This window comes from Pinus tabuliformis, chromosome 9 (genome assembly GCF_031772625.1).
Source record: "Pinus tabuliformis cultivar Carrire ecotype Pingquan chromosome 9, CPIR1, whole genome shotgun sequence".
NCBI classification, from domain to species: domain Eukaryota; kingdom Viridiplantae; phylum Streptophyta; class Pinopsida; order Pinales; family Pinaceae; genus Pinus; species Pinus tabuliformis.
Window position 1 is genome coordinate 397,853,274 of NC_142307.1, and position 19,010 is coordinate 397,872,283.

At 42.3% G+C, this 19,010-nt stretch overlaps 1 protein-coding gene across 1 annotated transcript in view; it reads left to right on the forward strand.

Moving 5' to 3' along the window:
- The window catches only part of LOC149148819 (ARM REPEAT PROTEIN INTERACTING WITH ABF2-like), a 206,550-nt gene that overhangs the window by 86,576 nt on the left and 100,964 nt on the right, over positions 1-19,010 (forward strand). The window contains exons 3-6 of the mRNA XM_089438663.1: positions 2,541-2,713; positions 2,825-2,945; positions 3,105-3,179; positions 3,339-3,433. Of these exons, the coding sequence (XP_089294789.1) occupies positions 2,541-2,713; positions 2,825-2,945; positions 3,105-3,179; positions 3,339-3,433 (464 nt within the window). The remainder of the gene's footprint in view (positions 1-2,540; positions 2,714-2,824; positions 2,946-3,104; positions 3,180-3,338; positions 3,434-19,010) is intronic.

Below are 19,010 nucleotides of genomic sequence, written 5' to 3' on the forward strand. Positions count from 1 at the left end.
ATGGAATTGTTGCTCTAGAATATGTTAAACTCGTGCCCTAATTGTTGAAGATTGATTTTGGAATGCTTTCTAATAGAGTATTGCATATGTTATCCAATGTATGGCATGTAATGAATGTTCCTAGTGGATGAATATCTTTGAATTCTCCATGAAACTCCATTATTTCTTGAAGTAGGTAATGTTCAAAATTTCCATCTAGGGCATCAATTTTGAGCGTCTTTAGGGACATTTTATCTCAATATGAACATCCTAAGACTCCATATGCCCAAAGGACAAGGCATTTGTCCAAGTCCTTGGTGGTCAAAGTTCTTTGAAGTATCCATGAAACTCCATTATTTCTTGAAGTTGGTAAATGTTCAAAATTGGCATCTAGGGCATCAATTTTGAGCCTCCTTAGGGATATTTTCTCTCAATATGGACATCCTAAGACTCCATATGCCCAAAGGTCAAGGCATTAGTCCAAGTCCTTGATGGTCAAACTTTCTCTTCCTCCATAAGTTTTCCTCTTAAAACTCGGTCCTTCAAGGCTAGAGCGGAAATCTATGGCTTGCAGCCAAATTTCAGGGAGGAGATTTTTTTTGGAATTCGAGAGCCTAGACATCAAGCTTAGGGTCTAGGCTAACTATGCTCCAAGATTGGTGGGCATCCACTCAAGTTTAATCCATAAAATCTCTTGCCCTAGGTGCTACTCCAAGAAGGAAACCCTAGGTATTGCTCCTTCAACTTGAGGACTTCCTTGAAGGCTGTATGAGCTTATTACATGTTGAAGCAAATCACAAGAATCCTTTTCTCTCGGGCCGTGACCTTGTGAATACCTATTACCATAAAAAAACCTTGAAACCCTATGTCTTGTGCCTTCTTTTTTAGGGATATTCTTAGAGAGCGATTTGCCTCCTTGAAGTCTTGTACCTTTCTTGAGTCTCTCTTTGAATGGGCTCTATTTTCGTCACTTGGTACCTTACACCCTAGAATATCTATTATAAGTGATCAAAATCACATTGATACCCCTCCCATCGGTGAAAGTCCATAAAGCACAGGGGACCTTGGCTATGGTGACAGTGGGCCATCATCCCATTGTTAGCACTTAGTCTAGCTCTTTGTCTTGTAGAGCTTCCGTCTCCAAGGCCTGCAAGATTTTGTGGTAACAGTTTGTACAGCCACCAAGATCTGGTCCAACGAGCAAGGGTTTTCTGTCTGAGGGTGACAGATGGTTTGAGGCATTGTAGCCTACAACAGTATGAACAGAGGTTGATATGAGGTATTGCAGCCTATAGCAGTAAAAACAGTGGCTGCGAAAGGTTTCTCTGAGGCCCTGAAGCCAAGCAAAGGCTAGCTTGGCCCCTTTTCCCAGATAGCAAGGTGGGTTTGAGGTATAACTAGTCATTACCAGTTGCTGAGCAGTGATTTCAAGGGCCGACTGGAATCAATTCGGCCTCGTCAGAGCTCAATATTCTCTCCTAAGTGCAGCAGGTTAACTTTGAGCAATATTCAAGACTGGGAATACCTCGTTTAGGGGGTTGTGCTCAGATCAGAAGGGGGCTGTCAAAGCCCTACCCAGTAATCTGTTGTAACAGAATCGTGGGAGGAAACTCGGGAGTAGGCAAGATAAGCAGTAGTTAGACAGAGCTGTGTTAATTAATCTATTAATCTCAGAATTGAATAGCCTAGTGTGGAATTACCATTGGAATGTCGATCCATTGCATATTGACAGTCCAGTATTGGTGAATTATTGAATGAATCTACTATTTCAGTTTTGTTGAAGGATTATATCACTGTTGAAGATTTTTAATATTCATGCTTTACAAATGAAAGCCACTGTTATGTGAATGCTTGTATATGCTCTTGTTGATTTACTGAAATCCTACACAAACATAGAACCCTAAGACTTAAAATTTCCTTAGGACAGTATGGTGCCATGGTTATTATTTTGTTTAGCTCTAGTAGGGATAGTGCAAATATGGGAATAAAAGCATGACTGACAAATATGTTGGAGTCTGAGTCGTCTGACACATGTAACAGTTCCGTTTTTCTTGATGAATTACTAATGAAATTTCTCCAGTAATTCTTCAACGAAAATATGGAAGAAATATGTCAACTTTTTAAAGAAGATATTTAGGGGAAATCTCACTTGGATTTCCTCACTATCCAGAGAAAATCAACACTATCTAAGCGTTGTATTTGGGTGTGCCTGTATTTGCATTTTTTTTCTTCGTATACATGAATTTTTTGACAATTTCATTTTTTTTTTTTGTCATCTGAGTGTATTGATGAGTAATGGTCCAGCATAAATGTATTTTTGATTAATGCAAATACAATTTGGTTCTGGACAAAGGTATCTCAAAATGTATTCCCACATGTACAGTGCAAAAACAATAAAAGTTGAAACCTTGCAAGCTTTAAGAACATAGAAATTTGTTTTTTGCTGTGCCATTATCACTCTTAGCTATTTAGGATGCTCTTAATTTGACAAGGGTATATGGCAGGTCCTTCCTGGAAAGTTATGAAAGGTGAATTTTAATTCTTTTTGCTGTTTTGAACAGCGGGAGCATCAACGATGTATAGCAGATGCAGGTGCTATTTCCTGTCTAGTGGCATTGCTAAAAAGGTTCGGAAGTAGTTCCACTGCACGTGCTGTAAATGGTGTCATTCGGAGAGCTGCGGATACCATCACAAATCTCGGTCACGAGAATAGTTCTATTAAAAATATTGTTAGGTGTGTCCGATTAAAGGCCTTGTCAATTTGGGTTTTAAGAGGATATAAGAGGCAGTTATATTTTTAATCCTTTCTGACACTAAGAGCTGAAACTTGTGATTCCTTTTGAAGGATTGAAGGTGGGATTCCTCCTCTGGTTGATTTGCTTGAATCAACTGATTCTAAGGTCCAACGTGCGGCAGCAGGTGCCTTGCGCACCCTTGCATTTAAAAACGAGTCAAACAAGAATCAGGTTAAAAGTTTTTATATCAAGTGGTGATTATCTTGACGGTACTTTAATGTAATGTAACTAGATGCAGTTGTTGTAGGGGCTTCTCCATTTCAAAGTATAATTGTAACATACCCTCTACTTATAAGCTATCGCTGGCTAAATGTGAGGTTGACTATACAGATAGTGGAGTGTAATGCCCTTCCCATCTTAATTTTAATGCTGCGATCTGAATCTGTCAGCATTCACTCTGAAGCAGTAAGTTGTTTGCCATCATTTCTATTAAATCCATATGCTTGGTAATTAACTGAGAATATAGGGGGTCAAAACAATCATAGTCTTGGAAACAATGTCATCACTGCCAGATTTTGTGTAACAACTATGTATTATAGCTTTGGGATTGTTTTGTGGATGTAGGTAGGTGTTATTGGAAATCTGGTGCATTCTTCTGCAAACATAAAGAGAGAGGTTATTCTTGCTGGAGCCCTTCAACCGGTTATTGGACTCTTGAGGTATGACCTACTCGTTTTTTAATACTTGCTCACTGGAAATTATTTTATGGTATGTAGGCATGATAATATCTTGGAGTGTGGTTCATGTCTTGTTCCTCTCCTCAATGAGAAGTCAGAAGAGAAGGGGCTTTTCCTTTTCCATTCACCTCTATAATTGGCCAACAATATCGATGATACAAGCAGATGATGATTATTGAGACATTTGGAAAACAATATTTCTATCATGTCTTTGTATATAGTTAAGTTACCAGCGGTAATATACAATTTACCATAGAGTAGAAATATCAAATTACTTGCATTGCTGCTTTTAAACTTTAATATAACTGGTTAATGTATAAACTCATCACGTGTTTTGGAAGAAGCTACAAGGTGTTAGTCCTTACCTGTGCGTAGCTCAGACTGTGTTCCAGTTATGGGCCATGGCACCTTCCTCTCTCAGCAGACATCAGTAGCAGTACGCCCTCCTTCAGCTGCTCCATAAAGCAGTAATGAGGGTCAGGGGCATTTATGAAAGATAGGCAGAGGTTACAAGCACGCACCATCATCAGTTCAATGCCAGTCATGCCACATTCTTCCAACAGAGTAGACAGCAGTAGCAGTACACCCTTCTCAATGGCTCCGTACAGCAGTAATGAGGGTGCAGGGGCATTTATGGATGATAGAGAGTCAGAGGGCACGTACATGCAACATCCTTAGTTTAGTGTCAGTTTAGATGCATTTCAATATTTAGCAGTTCAGTTAATTAGAAGGTGCAGTTCCCTAGTTATAATAGGTGCTCAGTCAGTACTTCAGGATGCACTTGTTATTGATGTGGGGGCTTAGATATTTCAGAGTCTATTGGTGTTGTGATGGATGTGCTTCCTCTATTTAGATATTCTTTGGACGTGCCAGGTCACCTCTTTACCAGTTGATGTTTGTAGCTTGGGCAGGTAGTGCACAGGCCTAAGTGTCTAGGCGTGCAGAATTCGCCTAATACACCCTTAACATTAATGAATTACTATACTGTAGTGATCAAAGTAATTTCATTTTATAAAATAAAGTGAGTTAATCTAATGAAATGCAAATTTTTTTGCATGAGTGAATTAGATGAGTCTCAACCATTCAATTCAAGTGATGTTGGGATCTAGTATTAACTGTCAATTACTTTGGAGATTAGGGTTGTGCATTCAGTCATAACTCAAGCCTCTAAAAGAAAGGCTAGGCCAAGGGAGAAGATACACAAGACATCTTGAGCACAAGTCTCAGTGAAAGTGAGATCTCAATGTTTGGGTGGAGGGCTTCCATTCAAGTGTGCTGGTCTGCAAAAGGTGCAAGGAGCAACAGGGAAGATCTAGATCAGCCAGGACAAATGGAAGGACAGATCTAGGGCTTGATCAGTTGGATCAGATCCAAGTTGATTTTTGTATTTGTAATGTCTTCATGGGGCTATTTTCTCCCAGTAAGGAGCCCAAGTAGGTTTTGAGTTTTTAATGAAGAATTGTTGATTGGGAAGATTTTGTGTGTTAATGTGTGATTGAGATTGGTTGATTTATTTTTCTTCAGCTAAATATTTTTGTTTATATTCAGATTCCAGTTGTGCTTCTATTCAGATAATATGCTAGGTAATGAGTTGGCTAGGTTATTGGGTTAAGAGTTTAACATGGTATCAAAGTGTAAACTCTGTGAACTGATCTTAGAATCACTGGGTGCTAGGTTTGTATAGGTGTTGAGAGGCCAAGTTTTGGTTAGTGACTGTACAAGGCACAATTTTATTTCGTAGGGGCTGAAGAAATCAGGACTGAGACAAATTTTTTTGGTTGAAATTAGCTGTATTGGCCTTGGAAAACATGAAGGAGAGTGGCCAACAAGTCAATTAAAATAAAAAAAATAAAAAAAGGAGTGGCAGGCTTAACTTCTTGTCTTCCTTTTAGCTTCAAATGAACTTGCTTGTTATCTCCTTCAAATGAGGTCGGATGCTTCTTATATATAGGCTTTCTAGGAGTGTGAATTGTTCTTAATGAGGCCGACTTCTTCTTTGTCGGCCAACTTGGTCTTGGAGGGACACTTTGACACAATTTGACCCAAAATAAATTCTTTTGACTTGTTACAAAATGTCCAATTGGGTCTATTACATATGACAATGATTCTTTTGAATTCTTGACTCTATGACAAACCCTAGAAGCACATAATGGATGCTTTGACCTAAAAATAAATTGACCTTGAGCATGAAACCCATGCTGTAAAATAACAATAATAATTTTTCTTTCTCTTTTACATCAAATACACAAAATCAAGAATACATAAGATATTATGAAGACCGAACCTAGTTACAAATTTCAACAAACCCAAGTAGCACCAGAAGCTGCCCCGCCTTTGTTGACCAAAATGACATGGCAAATCACAATTTCTTGAGCATGGACCATCTTTGTTGGATTCTCCTCACGATACCGATTCTGACGGTATTTGGCACGCCACAAGAGCTCTCACGATTTGACAGATATGTTTGTTTGAAGATGAAACACCCACCTTGTGGTCAAAAGCTCCAAATCAAATAGTTAATGTGGCAACTTATTATTTGGCAAGATCTTGAAGTCAAAAGAGATCTTCTTATTAAGAATAAATTGAATATTTATTGGCTAAAAATCTTGTTGAGGGCATCAAAATTTGGATTAAAATTAATATTGAGATTAGCCTAAGAGTATCAAGGTTTGTGGCTCCAAAGAATGTGAATTTAAAAATTTGAATTGCTCTCAATTGCTAGTCGACCTCATCAAGGAATATTGTTGGCTCAATCAGATTTGGATTTCTAAATTTCAAATCCCTCCAAAACATCAGGTCAACTATGCTCATATGTGACCTTCCAAAACTATATAAGGACATCATATTTCACCTCTTGTGTATGCATTTCAACGCACATCATTTTGAGTGAGTTAGCTCTGAATTTTGTTGATTTCTAGTAGCATCAAATGTGCTCTAAGTCTCAGAATTTGTAGGGAGGCTTAGACACATGTATTCTCCAATACCTAGAAATCGTTTTGGGAAATTCTCAACCGTAGACAGATTTTTTTTTTTTTTGGTTCCCCATGGAAAAAAGTTGTAATTTCTATTGATATAAAGAAATTACATTTTGTAGTTGCCAAGTGCATATTCATATGGAGGCAAGAAGCCTGACGAGTTCACAATCTATAGATCGTAAGGATTGTCTGTAATATCTCCACGCAGGGAGTCCACAAAGGCTGTACTAGTTGAAACTGAAATAAGTAGATCAAAAATTAAGTCCTGCTCTTCGCAGAGAGCAACAAAAAAAACTGTATGTTACCAAAAAAAGAGTTGTTACTCATGACCAAGTAGTGGATATATATACATGATAATACAAAAACTGTTCTGATTATATGAGGGCCTTATAGCCCATTTCCTATAGGATCATCAAAAGGTCTATGATAATGCTGGTAGAAAGTTTCGTCTATCACCTCTTGTATCAACCAGTCATTTCCTTGTCTGTGCGCTGCCTCTTTGGATAGTTGATCTGCTTCTGTGTTTTGTTCCCTGTAAATGTGTCGACAGACAAATGAGTCAAAAGATGAAATCAGTCTTTTAGCTTCATCTAATATATGCCTCAATGAAAAAGTATAGCAATGTGATGCATCATTCAGCCAGTTGCAAACGATTTTAGAATCTCCGTAAAGTTGCAGGTGTATGCACTGTTTTTGCAATGCAAAGTGTATAATATGTTTTGCTGTGCACAGTTCAGCAAAGTTATTGGTGCCTCTGCCTAAGTTAATTTGGATCTTGAAGCTATGTGTTTCATTGAGGTAAAGGATGGCTCCTCCCCCACAGCCTGCCTCCTGAGCAGAGCCATCAAAATATGCCGAGGGCTTAGATTTGTCTATGATTTCAGGTTTGATGGTGTGGGGAGGGACACTAGTTTCCACATCTGGTAGCAAGTCAAAATCGGCGATCGTGTGGTGTAATATCACTGGCCAGTGGGGGGACTTGAGGTTGAAGATGGCCTGGTTACGCGCTATCCATATTGCCCAACATACTAGCAGTGGCATGTTAATATATTTTCCTGAGTGATTTTGACACAATATGTTCCATGCATCCATGAGGTTGTGCCCCTGTCAGTCTTTTAAGGTAGGATAGTGAGTGATGATGGATTGCCAAAATTCCATAGCTGAAGTGCATCTTAGAAAAAGATGCTCTGTACTTTCTTCTTCCTTGCGGCACAAGTGGCACCAGAAGGGGCCATAAAATGATCTCTTCATTAGATTGGTCCCGGTAGGGATCTTGTCGAAGAGGATGTTCCACATCAATAAGCGCGTGCGAGGAGCTGCCTTGAGCTTCCAGAGTGTTTTCCAGGTTGGAAGGATGTCCTGTGGCTTGTAAGATTCCATAAGCCTTATATAACCTTGCCTCGGGGTGTATACTCCATGTTTTGCAAAGGCCCAGATTATCTCATCTGGTCCATCAGTGAGTCTGATATGTGCCTGGGTAAGGGCATCCGTGTAATCCTGCCATTCATGCTGCCACTGGACTGGTATCTCCAAATCTCGTGCTGATACCCATGCCTGCTGAAGAAAGGAAGAATTGTCGTTGTCACCGATGTGCTTGATGTGTGTAACTCCTCTGCTGTGTAGGTATCTTAATAGGCCTGCAGATAGTCTATGGGCGTTGCCACAGCCTACCCACGGGTCCAAACCGATTCGAACAACATTGCCTTCCTTGATACGCCATGTAATGCCTTCACGCAGAAGTGGAAGTGAGCCAATAACCGCTTTCCAGATATTAGATATGTTATGTCTTGTTTCATGCTGCTGACGGAACCAGTCCATTAGATTCATTGGCCTGATGTATTTCACTTGAGCAACACGGGACCAGAGACTGTTAGTGGTGAGGAGTTGCCAATCGAGCTTGGCCGCTAATGCTCTGGAGAATAGATCAAGCCTCTTGATGCCCCATCCTCCCCAACTTTTGGGTTTTGCAATGGTGTCCCATTTAACCCAGGCAAATAGCTTCCCGGTTGGTGTCCGTTCCATAGAAATCTACAACATATACTTTGTAATCTACTCAATATACCTTTAGCTATCCAGGCCAGGGTCATCCAGTAGACTGGAGTGGCTTCAATTACTGCTTTGATGAGAATCAATCTGCCTGCCCGAGAGAGATATTTATGATACCATACCTGTAGTCTTTTTTCCACTTTCGCAATGAGCCAAGTCCAGTCCGCAATCCTGTAACCGAGAGGATTTAGTCTAAATCCCAGGTATTTTATACCTTCTGCCAAGTTCGAAGAGGTGAACGGGAAGCGCTATGTTGCGTATGTGATCTCATGTTGTGTGCAACCGACAGTAGTAATCGTGGATTTACTGTCATTTATCACCATCCCTGTGGCTTGTTGAAAAAGGATGAATAAGTTCTGTAGGGTCGTGGAGTCCCCGATACTGCCATTTAAGAAAATAAGAATATCATCAACAAATAATAGATGAGTGAGATAAAAATTTTCAGTGATTTTAATGCCTGTCAGCTGATTCCTATCTCGAGCAGATGTAATAGTCCTACTTAGTCCTTCCATAATAAGTAAGAATAGTAAGGGCGAGAGAGGGCATCCCTGTCTGAGGCCTCTCTTCGAATTGAAAAAGGATGTAGCTTCACCATTAAGAAGCACACTGTAAGATACATCATTTATACAACTCATTATCCATTTGATATATTCATAGGGGAAACCAAGATGGGTCAGAAGCAGTCTGATGTAAAGCCAATTTGTTCTATCGAACGCCTTGGATAGGTCCACCTTTAGAATCATTCCTTTCTGCTTTTTGAGCTGCATTGTATGCATGAGTTATTGTGCTGTAGCAATAGCTTCATGAATCTGTCTGTGTTGAAGGAAGGCAAATTGCTCTGGAGATATATGACGAGATAGAATAGGCTTCAGACGATTGGCTATGATCTTAGCAATGTTCTTGTATAGGCAATTACAGAGGGATATGGGGCAGAAATCATTGAAAGAGACAGGATTGTTCGATTTGGGAATAAGTGCTATGAATGTGGATTTGATGGCTGAGGATATTTTGCCACTCCTTCTGCAGTTCTCCACGATCTTGAGAAGGTCATTCCCCAGAATTTCAAAGAAAGCAATGTAAAACTCAATGGTCCACCCATCTGGGCCTGGGCTTTTATCTTTTTAAAACCATTTTATAGTTGCCTCCAGTTCTTCCATGGTTACTTCCTTCAATAGATCTTCTGAGTCTTCTTGTAGAACAAACCTGGGAAAATGTTCAGCCACCCGCATGATCTCCATGATGTTTACATCTCTAGAGGCTTTGTAAAAACCCCTAAAGTGCTCTGTAGCTAGCCTGGCCAGATTCTTCTGAGTTGAAACTGTCTGTCCCCGCTCATCCCGCAATTCCCAAATGGTATTAATGGTTTTGCTTCCATTGGCAAATTTATGATAAAACTTCGTGTTATCATCTCCCTCGGTGAGCCATATTGCTTTGCTCCTAAGCCTCCAACTTTCTTCTCTTTCCTTCAGAATATGTGCTCGTTTCATGATGAGGGAGGAGTAATGTTCTTTGCTCTCAGGAGTGGGGAAGGTGCCATTTGATGTGTCCTCATGCAAAGCGATGACCCTTTCTGCCTCCCTCAGAGTATTGTCATCACGGATACGCTTCTGATGTGCCCAGATTTTAGAGATCCTCTTAAGTTCAGATAATTTGCTAATGAAGCCTTTAGTATGACCCTCACCTTCCATTATAGGGTTGGTCTTCCAATAGTTAGAAACCAACTGTATCTATGATGGGTCCTTTAACCAAGAGGAATTAAATTTGAAGGGGCTCCTAATCTTTTGATTTATGTCGGCCATTTCCAAGAAAATTGGTTGATGGTAAGATATGCCACCAGTTCCAACCCATTGACGAATGCGGGGAAGTCTGTTGAGTAGAAATTCCTTGATAAGGAACCTGTCAAATCTTTTGGCCAAGCTTTGATCTCCACTGCGATTGTTTGTCCAAGTATACAGTAACCTGGCTGAAGGTATGTCCGCCCACTGATGTTCCTCGAGTAGATTGGAAATAGTGTCCGATAAGGAGTCAACTTGCGTCGAGTGTCCCCAAGATTCACAAAATCCCAATGAAAAGTTTAAGTCGCCTCCAAGAATAATGTTATCTGCCTGTAGAAGGTCAGATTCAAGTAAGGATCTCCAAAAATTAGCCCTGTCTACACAAGGGCCATAGACATTGATGATGCGAATGTCCATCTCAATGGAGTGTGCAAAAATGTCCAACCCAATGAAGCCTCTGCCTCCCCAAATATTTCTGATCTCCATTGCTTTGTTATTTATCCCAATAGCTGAACCTCCTGATCTCCCGGACGCATCCAATGCATGAAAGGTCCAATTGGGCAGCCAGGAGTTGAGAGTATGTATTAGAGGTTCAGCTGAACAGAGGGTTTCTTGAAGAAATATAATGTCCGACTGTGACGAGGTGAGCAGTCTCCTAAGCGCTAGTTTTTTGGCCAAACTAGCAAACCCTCTGCAGTTAAAGGATAAGATCTTCATGTAGGGTGAAAGAGGGGGCCATTCTTCGCTCTAAGGGCCCTGAAAATGGTTTGCTGTCGCCCAAGGGCGACTTCTTCGTCAGCAGTGTGTCTAGCTTTAGTGATGCGAGAGGGTCGGCCGCGAGAATTCTTATGAGTGACAGGGGCGGCTTCAGAGTCCAGACCAATGGCATCATACCCTCTATCCTTCGATCGAGATCGAAGAGAGTACCGGGGAGATACAGGGGGGTAGGGGATGGGGAGAGATGCAAGAGAGGAAGATATCAGGGATGGCAGGCAAGGGGATGTAGCAGGAGAGGGGAGCGGGAGGGAGCAGAAGAGGGAGGATGGTGGGGTATGGCCCTGGGATCTATGCAAAACCACAAAGGTCAAAAGTGCCGATAGAGAAGACGTGCAAATGATGTGATGAGATGCAATGCCAGCAGATATGCAAGATACAGGAGGCAAAGAGAGGGGGATGAAAACAACATACCCGTCGTCGCGATGTCCTCCTGTTCGGTCGCTGAGTGAATTGGAGTTGGCGAAGGTGGGAGAGAAACTGAGCTTTCTTTTGCAGCTTCGGCATTATCAGGTGGATCTTGGGGTTCTCCAGCGACTTTTGCGCTCTCCTCTTGACTCTTCTCCGTATTCTGCCGAGGATGGTCCAAGTGGTGCTTAGGCTCCCCTTCCTGAACATTTTCCCTGTTTTTCCGGAGGAGTGGACAATCCCTGTATAGATGTCCCACTTTGTGACATCTACGGCAACGATACGGGATACCTTCATAGTCAATTATCTGTTTGCGAGCCGTGTCCCTCCATTGAATGGTGATGTACTCTTGTAGTCCTCCCCTGGTATCCAGATTGATAAGAATTCGAGCGTAAGCCATCATGCCTGTGCTGGTAGGATTTATCATAGTCCATGTAGGAGCCAATCGCATTGCCAATCCGCCTGAAGATGTCTTTTGACCAGTAATGCAGTGGTAGGCTGGGAGCCGAATCCAAACAGGTCCAATGCCAATCTGCTCTGTCTCAGGGTCGAATAACGAAGTCCAACGCTTAAGGAGTACCAGGGCATGTTCGAAATGCCAGTAAGAGGACAAGACCCAATTGGTATGATCAGCACGAGCGAACCTCAACGCGAACCATCCCCTCACGAAAGTTTGCACGAAGGGGATGTCCACCAGATGTTGACCCCAAACTTCAGTTGCCCAGGACTTCAAGCGTGCTGCCGAGTAGTTCCGACCTTTGATGCGCCCAACCAGTACCCTATCTGCAAATTCCATTGTCTCGCCCCACTGTATGTCCTCCTCTAGCCTGAGAAAGATGTTGTCCGCCTTCGATTTGAAACACCTGTACTTCTTTTTAGGGCCCGGTGGGGGAGGTAGGTTATGTGGCCGACCCGAGGGTGGGACTGTAGCAAGCGGGGGGGTAGGGTTAGGGTACGAGGAGGATGGGTTAGCGAAGCCCCTAGTAACAGGGGGGGAACGTGAGAGCGGAGGAACAGTGGTGAAGCTGCCCGACGGAGGGCCGTGAGAGACTTGTGAGGTAAAACCAGCCGAGGCAATGGGCAACAAAGGGGGCAAAAACGGCCGGGAAATGGTACCAGACGCCGAGGTATCTAGTCCAGGGTTAGGGTTCAAACAGCCGGAAACGAAACCGAGGGTTGCTGGAGAGTGGGGAGGGGGGTAGAAAGCGCAGGCCAGGTTGGAGTTACATCCGGGAGGACCACAGGATATGACCGCGACTGTTCCCCAAGAGAATACGAAGTGTAATTCTCGGTGAGACTAGAACTGTACATACCTTTTGATGTGGAGAAGGAGGAGCGCCAGATGGATACCCCCTCCAGCGGGTCTTTAGAGTAATCAACAGCTTCGAGGTCCTCCATGACGCCAACTGCTTCTCGGAACGGCGGACACCTCAGATAGTAGTAAAAACCGGAGAGTATGACAGTTCACAGGAAGCGGACCGAGCTGGGCAGGTAATGTGAAACCGTCTGCGGGTTGTCAACCGGGAGATGCGGCACAGGAACCCTTCGTTCTCCCAAAAGGTCAACCAGCTCGAAAACGATGGGGAGGCGACAGACGGTTTGGTAGTAAACGGCAGATGTGCGGGTGAACGGAGGTCTGGCGCGGTCTCAGTAAACTGCAGAGGGATCCTAAACCCTAACCCAAACCCTCGCGTGCCTTCTCCCGTCCGGAGTTCGCCATCCTTCAGATCTTTTTTTCCCAACCGTAGACAGTTTTATTAAAATAATTAATTATTTTTAATGGGACCCTAAGTCTAAACTTAGGAAATTAAAATAATTAATGGGTATTAATCTAAACTGTGGGTGTAATTTCTGGAAGAAGGTGGAGATCAAGTCAATACGATCCTAGCCATTGATTATAATCTAATCTTGGCCGTTGGTTGATCAGCGAGAGGATTAGAAGAGAAGGCTTGATGGGCACTTGGAGAACACACAGATAGAGTTCATAAGATCGAATTTCTAAAGCAAAGCAGCTATCGGTGAGAAATTCGAAGTGAGCTTTTGCAGTGAGGGGTAGGGATAATATCCGAAGGGAAATCTTTGCCGGTCGGAGAATACTCATAAGAGAAGGTAGAGGGAGATCCAATAGTGGCAACACTGAGCTGGAGAGGCTGATGCAGAATTATGCAGTCCCACGTAGAGGCAGTGCAAAAGCAGAGAGGAAGTCCGAAAATTCGCTGAAGGAATCGATTTCAGAAACTGGGAGCCAAGGTGTGAGATCGGGAGGCAGAAATCGAAGTTCCTGGGCAACAAATCGAACAATTGGAAGAGTGACGTTGCCCCTAGAGGATTTGACGCTGGGCTGACACGGACATTGCGTAGAGGTAGCTAGAGGCGGCCAGGGGCAGTCATTCAGGGGCTAGATGAGCTAGAACTTCTAGTGATAGTGTGAGGTAATCTCACAGATCCCTCTGTCAGTGATATTCTCTGTCACTGGATTGCTGGGAAGGCATCCAGAGTGGTATTCAGAAATTACTATTGCATAGTAATAAAACCCTCGGAGCTGCTGCACCGGTTGTCCCGCATTGGGTTTTTCCATGGACATTTGTCCAAAAATAACAGTGTAGGTGTGTGTTGTATCTCTTTCTTGTTCAGTTTCTTGCTTCGGCATATTATTTTTAAATAGTGAATGCTGCAGTTGTATTTACTTCGATATTTACCATAAAACACAGTAAATAACATGTATGGATTAACAAGTAGGAGAAGTAACATCAGTTTGTTGCAGGTAGGGATTCTGGGTTTAGGATTTTTCACATGGTATCAGAGCTGCAGGTGAAACAAGAAGAGCAGAGCCAGAAGATCCAGAGCTGAAGGAAGAAGGGAATTTGAAATTCTTGTAGAGGCAACAATTCAAATCTCTGGAGGGTTTGCGCAGTTCAGGCCATGAAGGTTAGATTTTCGTGGTAAATCTCTCTCTAAGTGAGCTGACAGAGAGGTAAGATTTCCAGATTGAAATCAGTTAGCGAAAAAGGGAGCGGTGCAGTAGAAGCTTTAGTGAAGAGGGGGTTTTCTGTAGGCAGTTGCTGGGCATAAAGACGTCAGAGGGAAGAGAGAGACAAGGTTGAGGGAATTCTTTCTTAGAGGACTTCTAGCCAAGGAGTTTAAATTCTCTAGCTGAGAAACAACGGGAAGGGGCAGATCTACAAGCTCCAGAAGGGAGTGTGTAGGCCAGTCCAGTGCTACACAGAGGAGAGAGGAGGCTATTTCGACTTTTTGATTGGTAGAGTTGGCAACGAGTGGACTGAGAGATCAGGATAGGTTGGATGGGGCACCTAACTATGTGATCTGGAAGGCAAGGATGTCATGCCTTCTGGATTAACATTTTCTTAAAGTCTACGTCGACAGTGTGATCGCTGAGCCCACAGATGTAGATCAACTCAAGAAGTACAAGGGAGAAATGGCGAAGACAAAAAGAATGATCCTCAATAGAGTGAAGGATCATATAGTCTGTAGATAGCTGGCTTAAATACTGCCAAAGAGATTTGGGATGCATTGTCGATGTGTTGTACTATGTAACAACCCCCCATTTATACAGACTAATAGTTAATATTTGACATATAAATGGGGACCCTTTTAAATTTTAGGCTTTGAAAATAAATCTTAACTCTACAAATTTCCCTAAAACCTTAGAATACAACCCATACTTAGAAACTTTATCGCAAATCGCATTTCGCAGTTTTCCATGTGACAATTATAAACATCTTAAAGAAAATGTGATATGCGATAAAGCCCCTGCTGTGATTTTCCGATCACAACACTTTAGAACACGCGATCACACTTCGCAAGTCGAAATTTAATAAAGCATGTCATTGTGTCACCCCTTAAAAATTTCGAAACACGATATTGCGATTTTCGTAATCGCATTATCTCCGAGAAATGTTATATGGCAACGTTCGAAAACTGCGATGCGTTAAATAAGGCATGAAGCGTGGGAAGTTACTGAGTTTTAATGAAATATTAAGTGGTTTGACAGAGTAATTAATGTTTAGCAGCTCGAGGAGAGAAATTGATGTTTTCAAGTTATGGCTAGTTAACACAGAAATCACATTCAAAATCTTCCCACGATTCAAAGTCATTTCAAAGATCTCTCAGCCTTAATTGCCCTCTATTGTGTGCGCTGATATATCTCTTTCGTTTCAGGCAAGCTTCCAAAGAGATGTCATTACGAAAGGTAATGCAAAAGCAGAAGCAGCAGAGCATTTCAGAGTTTGAGGTTTCAGAAATGTCGCTTGTATTTGTTGATACAGTTTGCAGTGCCGATGGAGGAGCAACAACATGGGAAGTCATCTACAACAGACTTGAAGATGAGCGGCCTAAAATTACTGTCACCAAGGCAACAACAGACTCAATAAAACCCTTCGGAGTTCAATTCAAAGATGCTGCTTGCTCCTTTCTTCACAGAATAGGAGCAAGAGCTAAAATACTCCCATACACTGATATGATTAGATGGGTGGTGGAAAATCTTAGTATTGAAGACAGATAATTCAGGAACTCAAAGATGGAGCTAATGGGATCATTCAAAGTTGAAGATTTGAAACAAATGTATCATCTTCCTGACCCTCAGGACATATATGACAAATCATTCCTGGCCAAGTTCGCAAAGCAGAATGAAGAACCCTTCAAGATGATTCAGGGTTGGAGAGTCCTAGAGAACAAGTTCAAATATGATAAGACGGGTATGTACCCCATTGCTTCTTTAGCAAATCCCCATAACTATGCAACTTCTATGTTATGTAGATTATATGGATTACCTAATAATACCAAGTTCTCCATAGAATGGGTCCCTTTAATCGATGCTTGTGTCAATTCCCATATAATGAATTGGGCCACTATCCTATCTGATAACCTAGCTACTGTTATTTCCGAATATCGCCAAAAGAGATCCACCTCCACAGAGAACCTTCCTCCATTTTATTTCAGTGCCTATATCATGGATGCCATCTGTTTCTGTACTAAGTTTCCAATCATGGGTTGGAAATGGACTCTACAAGACCCCTACCCCATTCATCTCAGTCACAAACAGATGTGGGAATCCCATTTTATTCCCCTTTTTACAAAATATGCCATGGCGTTATTTTAACATTACACCAATTGATTTTTGATAAGAAAGCCCCAAATTTTCTAAAGAAGCCACTACAGACCTTCTCGTAGTAGGCAAGTATTTTGCTGAACAATGGTTTACATATATCAGAGTTTATGGTAGTACAACAGACCCACATGTACTCCCTTTGTATGTCTCTGACAAGCTCTTAGCCAGAGAAATAGCTCACCAAACTATTGGGAAGGGCTTGACTAAAACCTTGAAAGATAGCAAAAAATCATTATGGCCACCTTTTCCCATCCGGTGTGGTTCTTTTTCGTTGGAAAACTTTAACCATGCAAACAAAGAATTACTAAGCTTAGAGAGCCTCAAGCTCCATACTCTGGCAAAGAGGCAATTCGACCCAGAAATAGTAGCACAAATTGCTACTACAACACTAAAGCTCAAACCATATGTCCATGAGGCTCAGGAATTCGAAGATCTTTTACAATCAGCTGAATCATTCGAACAAGCCTTCAATTGGGCGAAGGCAAATTTGAATCCTAATGATTTTGAAAGGTTTCAGGAATTTAGAAATCAAAGGCTTGAGACAATCCCATTGCATTTGTTAAGAGCTGATGACAAGCCTACGCCCAGTGTAACTATTAACAACGAAGGGCCAAATTCTCGTATAGAATCTTAGGTGAACACAACCCAGGATACAGGGAAGACACCAGAGACAGAGACTACAGTGGAATCCAATAGAAGGTCAGCCGAAAAACAGGTCATAAGTGACCTAACTAAAGATACCGGCCCCAAAGGCAAAAGCAGTGATTTGGAGCAGGAATGGGACCAATTTAATAAAAAGCTCCAAGATACTCCTAAGACAACAGATGTCTCGAAAACCACAAAATATCATACTCCAAAGCAAACTCAGAAAATTTCAGAGTTGGAGCCAATGGATGAGCAAGGGACAAGTTCGCAGAATACAGAAATCATTCCTACATTTCCGACATCTGAAATTATTATAAAGGTTACAAAGATACCTCCTTGATCCAGGTGGATGTTGGTGGCCACCCACCAACCCATTTGGACCCCCACAACTGTCTCTTTCAGTCTTTTCAGTTTCCTAAATTGTAGCACAGTTTACTATTTTTAGCAGTTTTTCGGGTCCTGAACTTCCGGAGCCGTTTTGAGGCCCTAAACGACGTTTTTTTGGGATTCTGGGGCAACATGGGTCCATGGACCGATGTTGTCTCCCAAAGTGGTAGTACTCGGATAGATCTTTCTAACGAGCTATCGTACGCGTCAAATGGAGATCGTATGCCAAAGTTACGACCCCGGGAAATTGATGTACCAATTTACCCAAACGGGGCCCACAATTTGGCGTTTCATCTTCTAGGGTTAGGTTTTGGGATGTGAATGGTTTTCCATTGTTTCTCAACAATAAATAGGCCTTCGAGCCTCATTGTAACACAGTTCGGAACAGTTCAGAGGCATGTAGCCGCACATCTCTTCTCAGAGATAAGCTACCATCGCCCTAGCTGGTTTATTTCCATTTCTGGTTGTAAGCATATTTCAGTATTTTACAGTAATGAAATGAAGTATTATTTCCGCTGCATCTCTGTGTTTATGGTTATTACATCTTTGTGTATATGGTTATCTCTATAATTTATTGCGTTCCTGTTTAAATCCGGATCAATGGTATCAGAGCGGTCTGCTTTTTCTCTGTTTTTCTTTGCATGTCCCCAACGAGGTCGGGATATAAGGAGTTAGGGCTTGAACTGGTCGAACCTTTGCAAGACCAGCCTCGCAAATCCCGACGGCCTCCCATGGCGGATGAGAAGAAAGACGAGGGAGCAGGAGATCCTATCAAAATCTTGCTCGAAGAAGCGCTCGAGCGGCAAAGGAACGCGATGATGGATAGCTTTGCGCAGATTCTTCAGCGGCTACCCAGAGGCGACGCATCGACTTCCAACAGCGACTCTGGAAATGCCACACCCTTCAAGGTACAAGTTAATTTTGAAATCCCCATCTTCGAGGGTAAAATAGACACAGATGCCGTAGATAAATGGTTAAATCTGCTAGATGGGTATTTTTCTGTTCATGAATTTTCAAGTCGGGAAAAGATTGTTTTCGCTCTTCTCAAAGCAGCCCCCCACGTCAAGGACTGGTGGGAAACCTACTGCGAGCAGAAGGATGAAAGTACAGGCTCACTATTTTCGGCCGCACCCACTTGGAATGACTTCCGGGATGCCATCAAGGAGCAGTACTACCCTGTCGGAAGCTATGAGGACAAATACATCAAATGGACCACACTGCGGCAGGGACGAGACCAAGATGTGCCAGAGTTCACAAACATTTTTCATACCCTTCGCACACAGTTGGGTATCAAAGATTCTGAGCTGCATCTGGTACTCAAATACCGGGGCTGTCTGCACAAATACATCCAGGAAGAGATGGTGTTCTTGAACATCTCCTCACTCGGCACAGCATACCGATACGCTGTCAAAATCGAGCAA